The 6,961-nt window shown below is 36.2% G+C and overlaps 1 protein-coding gene across 1 annotated transcript in view; it reads right to left on the bottom strand.

Moving 5' to 3' along the window:
* Positions 1-1,717: 1,717 nt before the first annotated feature.
* Positions 1,718-6,961, bottom strand: part of LOC107703097 (paladin-like) — a 6,788-nt gene continuing 1,544 nt past the window's right edge. Inside the window, exon 2 of the mRNA XM_016505620.1 lies at positions 1,718-2,194. Within this exon, the coding sequence (XP_016361106.1) occupies positions 2,045-2,194 (150 nt within the window). The 3' untranslated portion in view covers positions 1,718-2,044. The remainder of the gene's footprint in view (positions 2,195-6,961) is intronic.

Here is a 6,961-nt window from a genome sequence, read left to right as displayed (position 1 = left end):
TTCATCAGGAGAAAATTACATTTGATTACATTTTATTAAATGAATAGTTCACCCAAAACTGAATAAAAAAAAAAAAAAATGTTCTCACCCTCAGGCCATCCGAGATTAGGATGAGTTTGTTTCTTCATCAGATTTGGAGAAATGTAGCACTGCATCAGTGTCTCAGCAATGGATGCTCTGCAGTGAATGGGTGCCGTCAGAATGAGAGTCCAAACAGTTGATAAAAACATCACAATAATCCACAAGTAATCCAATCTGCGCAGATCAAGCACCGTTTACAAGCAAACAGCTCTAAACAAACATGTGGGTGGGTTTTGATGTGAGAGACAACAGGAGATGGACCTTTTCACTGGAGGAAGAGTTATGAACTAATATTTTTAATTTTGAAGTAAAAAATGTGTGGATGATGGATTTGTTTCTTACAAACACAGCTTTTGTCTTCTCCAGATGTTAACTGATGGACTGGAGTGCTGTGGATTATTGTGATGTTTTTATCAGCTGTTTGGACTCTCATTCTGACGGCACCCATTCACTGCAGAGCATCCATTGCTGAGACACTGATGCAGTGCTACATTTCTACAAATCTGATAAAAAAACTGATGATTTATTTTATATGGCTTGTCTTGTATTTTTATGATTGTTACTAAGTTTGTTAAAAGTGTCCTTAAATGTTTTGAAAGGCACCTATAAATGAAATTCATTATTTATCACTAGTACTTGGTGAGGATTGACTTGAAACTCACCAGTGCATGTTGCTGAAGTGTATTTCGCTTCGAGTCGTATGTGTTTTGTCTCTGCGCAGAATTCAGGCTCAACCACACGATGACATCACAGAAACTACCCCCCTTTCAGACCAGGAGCGCTTGGCTCGTCTCTTCCACTTTTCCACAGACAATTAAAAACCACAAGCCTCTGAAGCCCCTCTAATGAGAGTCTAATCCTACCCATGATGCACAGCATGTCCTCCGCACCTCCCAGAATACAGCGGGACGCTGCAGCATGACTCCAGATGCCAAACGCTTCTAGGAATATGTTATAGCTGTTGTTTACATGCAAAGACCCATATGGATACATGTTCATATAGATGCTTCCTGCTGCTAACTACACTTCTTTACTCAATGAATAATAAACTTTTTTATTTTTCCTATAGAGCAGAAATGAGCAGAAAGACACAGAATGATTTAAAAATAAAAAAAAGGCAGAATTTGATATGAACAAAAAATGAGAATGGATACATTTGGAATAGCATAGCATACCAGCCGGTATTTTTATTTATTTATTTAGAGTATTATTGCTATACTATTATAGCTTTTGTTAATATCACAAATTAGATTTTATTTTTATATTTTTGTGTTTTAGTTTTATTAATTTTGTTGTGCTTGTCATTTTTATTATTTATTTTAAATGTGTATATATAGTTTTTATTCATTTTTAGTTTATTTAATATTAGCACTTCATCTAAATAATCAACAATTAGAAAAATTGTCTTTGCAACTAGCTGAATAAAAAGCTATATTTTATATCAGTTAATGTATATTTCAGTAATGCATCAAAATCCTATTAAAACAAATTAGTCACAGATTCAGCAGTCAATAAATGTACACATTCCTGTTACGAAAGATTTTTAATGGAGACCACCATTATGAAAGTCTTCATGAAAAACTTGCATTTATAAAACAAACTTCATAGTTCCTGCAGCCTTCAAATGTTAAAAAAGAACAGAGTGAATAAACTATACAAGCAAACGCATGTCAAATAACCACCTAAGCTAAATGTGATGTAAAAAGAGTCCTGTTAAATTAAAATTAGGTTAATAATAGATGTGAGAGACCTGCACAGAAAGAGAAAATAACCACAAATGACATTAACAGGTGAGAGCTCATGAATATTCATGCAACATCTGATCATCTCGTGTTCTCATTAAAGTTCCTCACAGTGGGTTTAACATCTAGTCCTTTAAACTTCAGCTGCTGGATGCTATTGGTCAAAAACAGGTGGGCGTCCTGCAAATGAACAAGAGTACTGCAGATTCCACGAGCGTTTCTCAGATGAATTCTCCTCTGAATGGAAGCCCGTGGCGGTTCTGCTGTTGCCAACGGTGACGGAGACGACAGAGGGTTGAGTCTCTCAGGTCCTCAAACTCAGAGAAGCCCAACTGATTCAACAGCTCATAAACTCCAGCCTGAGCCGCCACCTGAACACAAAACACACAGACACACAATTCAGAGAAAATTCATTCAGTACTGGATAGGATTGTGCTTCATTCCGACTCAAATTCCAGTCCGGTCTTTCTGTGTGACGCGGCCAGTTCAGTCCATGTTCTGACTCACGAAGCTGTACTGGTGCCTGACCCGGTTCTTGGCTCCAGAGAGGCCATTGGGAACGGGTTGTGCCGGTGAACTGGTGACATCTGGTCATGACGGGGTGAACGAGCGGGGACACGTGAACTCAAGAACACACAATATAAAGCAGCACAGCCGGCCGGGTTTACTTTGGCTCTGTTCACACAAGCAGGCAAAACCGAGCAGTAAAACCAGCCGAAAACAGTCAAGACCACAGAATGAGAAGAGCACAAAAACCATCTATCTATCCATCTATCTAGCCAACTATATATCCATCCATCCATCCCTTCCTTTCTTTCTTTCTTTCTGTCTCTTACTATATATCCATCCATCCATCTATCCATCTATCTATGATTGTATATCTATCCATCCAACTATCTATCTATCTATCTATCTAACTATATATCAGTTTGGTCGTCTGTCTGTCTATATATATCTGTCTGTCTGACTATATATCTATCTATATATCCATCTGAAGTGTCTGAAGTATCTATCCATCCAACTATATATCTATTTATCTAGCCGTCTAACTATACTGTATATCCGTCTGTCCATCTAATTATATATCTGTCTTATCTATCCATCTAAGTATATATGTGTCTATCTATACCTATGTCTTTCATGTGTCTCTAACCATCTATCAGCCTATCTATCCATCTGTCCTCTAACTACATAATGCTCCGTCTATCTATCCATCTGTCTAGCTGTCTATCTATCAGTCTTTCCAAGTATGCATCGGTCTATCTGTCCGTCGATTCATCTGTTTCTCTGTACATCTAGACACTGCCCAGTAACTCCCTAGCAACCACTCAGAGCACCTTAGCGACAGCTTGGTAATGCGATATACACAGACCTATAAATGCTTTTAACAAACGTTCCTCCTCAAGCCACATACGGTTGTTTTCGTTCAGTGATCTGTAATTGTTGTCTCGTGGATCTTCTGGCCTGATTCGAGGAAAACCTAATCATAAATGAGAGTTTATGCCATGAGGCGCAGCTGGATTCAGGTATTAAACACTCGAGGTTACCCATGATTCCCTGCGTCAGTTGCGAACGGGATCCGGATCGACTCCCACCGGCAGCTATAAAAACAACAAACACTGGACACAATGAGAAAAGTGTGCAGACAAACACACAGCCACAGTAAAAGCAGAGCCATCGCAGATGTTATGAGAGCAGAACGCCATCCGTCTTCCTCTGCTGCTCTTTATAGCCAGAGAAATCCCGACAAACACATGATATTAGCAGCTGTAAATCTCCTGACAAACACACCGTCTGCAGAGACACACAATATCACCTCAAACGCCTGATCACATGACCTTAAAGGATCGGTTCACTAAAAATCATTGTAACAAAAAGCACCGAAGAAAAATACCTCATATAAGTTTGGTTTTATTTTGGAGGTGAACTGTCTCTTTAAGAGCGAAATAATTCATTCTGACTGCCATTTACTTTTAATAATAGAGACTGCATCATTTGTTGCCGATGGGTAAATCGATGCACACATATAAACAGAGATCTGTACGAAGGTATATCGATCACTGAGACCTCAAACCCCCTCTAAATGTGCTGGCTAGTGTTGTGTAACAGAGAGAGAGGTCCGAGAGCTGACCGATGACCCGGTCAACAGGACACTCGCAGAGGCGTGATGAACGTGACACACATTTCCAGGACTAACGCATCTGGATTATCAATGCATTTCACAAAGGAACAAACTGAAGTATAGAGAGAACTAGCTGAGTTAAGTTTGTAAACAAACTTTGATGTTGGCTCGACAAAGCCTTGTTTGAAAGTTTGAAATAAAGCCTTATAAAGGTATTCATAATGCACATTGTAATGCATTATATCTTTTCATACAGTAAATAATTGTAACCAAAGTTAAAACGCACTATTATATTCGAAGGTTTGTTTGTCATGTGCATGCATCAAACTTTCTAAAGGTGTAACAATAAATAGATACCGTGTTTACAATTATTCATGATTTCATACAATGCATTATAAGGTGCATTACAGGGCATAATTAATGCATTCAAAATACGTTTACAATGCATTATACTGTATATAAAGGCTTATATATAAAGTAAATTGTTAGCACTATTTTTAGCTAGATGCCAAGAAAACACGTTTTAGTTTCATTTCGTTTAAATTGATGCACTACATAACTAAAACTGAAATAAAAAGTAGTAAAAACATATATAAAAATGATAAAAAAATAAAATTATATAGACATAAAAATGACAAAAACAAACAAAATTACTAAAACTTGGGAAAAAAAAGTTTTTTTCAAAATATTCCTAAAAACTATATTTATTTTTTATGTATTATTTTTTAAATGCAGTTTAAATCACGTCCGTGAACTGATTTGATCCTATTCCTAGTCAGTGCAGATGATTCTTTATACAGACAGACTGACTGTAAAACCCCATGACGTTCAGTGAGTGTAAGTGTGAGGAGGATATTCTCAGTCTGTTTGCTTCCTTCAGTTCTTCAGATGTGCGGCGCAGCGATAAGACCTAATGAAGTCTCATTCCAGCGTGGACGGCTCTCGACTCCTGAGCCCTGACCGATAACAAGAGCTTTTCATGTGGACTCAAGAGGCTCTCAGTGGGTTCCTCAGACGTGTTACTTCAGCTCCTCTAATGCCATTCTCCTCCAGATTAGTAGCACGTATTGAGTTGTTGACCATTCATAAGTCACTTTGGATAGGAGCTGAACGGATAATTCAGTGGTTTTTAAGATAGATTTGTTCTTCTTCACACATTTTTATTATATTTATAATATATAATATATATTAACTTATATTTTTAATTTTTATATTTATATTTTTAAACAGTTTCAATCCCTCCCCAACCAAACCGGAACAGACTTGTAAAGTAAAGTAAAGTAATTGAGTCACAGTAAAGTAAAGTAAAATAAAAAATAATATAAAATAAAATAAAATAAAATAAAACAAAACAAAAAACAACAGTTTGAGTCACGGTAAAGTAAAGTAAAGTAAAATAAAATATAAAATAAAATAAAACAAAACATAACAGTTTGAGTCACAGTAAAGTAAAATAAAATATAAAATTAAAAATTAAAAAATTAAAAAATTAAATTAAATTAAATTCCTATCCTAGCCAAAAATATATCTTAAAAAAAATTACAGAAATATAAAATTTTAAACATATATTTCAATCCCTCCCCAACCAATCCGGAACAGACCGCCAATTCAATTCATTTAAATTACATAAATTAAGTTCAATTAAAAAAAATGCATAAATTAAAAGTAATATATAAATAAAAAATAAGAATATAAATTAAAAATATTTGTAAAAATTCACATTTTTAATATTTGAGTTCGAGTCAGTTTAGTACAGAAACCTTAACCTTCTGTACTTTTCAAGAACTTAAGAGAAGTGAATTAAAGTAGTCATGAATTTTACTGTCATCATCGACAAACACATGATTCTATTTTGGCGTTATGAATGTTGCCATGGAAACGAGTAATGTCTAAGTACAAGAATGTGAACAACTGAGTAATATCTTCACGTTTTCATCTAAATATTACAAATAATAAACCATAAAATCAGTTGAGATTATTTTCCTCTTATTTAGTAACTCACTGAATGGTGTTTAAAGGCCTCGTGTTGGGCCGGTTTGAAACGAAGCACCGTGGGTTTGTTCGGCTCTGGATCTTCAAAGTGGAACGAGCCGCATTGAAGACATTCCTGCATTATGAAAACACAAAACACTGAAAACACGCCGCAGAAGAATGCCTCCGTGATTTTAGCACGACTCTTTCTGGATGGAGAAATCTGAGAGTCATCCAGACTTTAGTTGACAAATGCACTGAAGAGATGAACACAACTCTTCTAAAATGCACCGTATTAATTATTGCAATTGCAGATTTACATAATAACAGGACAGTTTGTTGTCTAATTAGTGCTTGAATTATATTTGGCTTAACAACTGATCAGACTTATGGTTTTCATAAACTAGACGATTAAATCTACGAAAAGTCCCCTAGACTTTCATTGCTAGCAATAAAGATTAACAGTGTGCTAAAGCATGTTAAAACATGCTAGCAATGTGTTAAATCATGTTATTGTAATCTTTCTGGCATACAATAATTGTTTCCTTTTTTTTTAAACTGAGGAACTAGTCAAAAGATGTGCTGCTAATCTACAGCATGTCAATGGAGTTAAGCTGTATTTAACCCAGAATATTCCTTTCATACGTGTTGGGTTATAGTCACATCAGGAGCCAGAATCCAATAACAGACTGTGATTATTGATTAGACACGGAGTCAGGAGAGAAATCAGGACGGATGTGCGCTGGGAACATGAAGACTGATGATTCTTCCAGGTTAGTTTAGCTCAACTGAACATGTTTCTACCGTCAGATCAAGAGTTTATAGAGACTTCATCACAGTTAGGGTTAAACAAAACTCAGTTTAAGAACTGGTTCTTTCAATTCCTCATCGGTCGCTGAAGTGCAGGACTGGAAGAGAATGGAAAAGCATCAGGGGAAAAGCACAATAATCCACGCAGGGGGGAAACACTCATTTGTTTGGAATGGCAATAAATTCCAGACTTTACCGTGAGCCACAGCTGGCCACACACACACACACACTCACA

This window comes from Sinocyclocheilus anshuiensis, unplaced genomic scaffold, assembly GCF_001515605.1.
Source record: "Sinocyclocheilus anshuiensis isolate Anshui unplaced genomic scaffold, SAMN03320099.WGS_v1.1 scaffold1055, whole genome shotgun sequence".
NCBI lineage: Eukaryota > Metazoa > Chordata > Actinopteri > Cypriniformes > Cyprinidae > Sinocyclocheilus > Sinocyclocheilus anshuiensis.
Note: the sequence above shows the minus strand (reverse complement) of the source record. Positions and strands in the feature narration are given on the sequence as shown.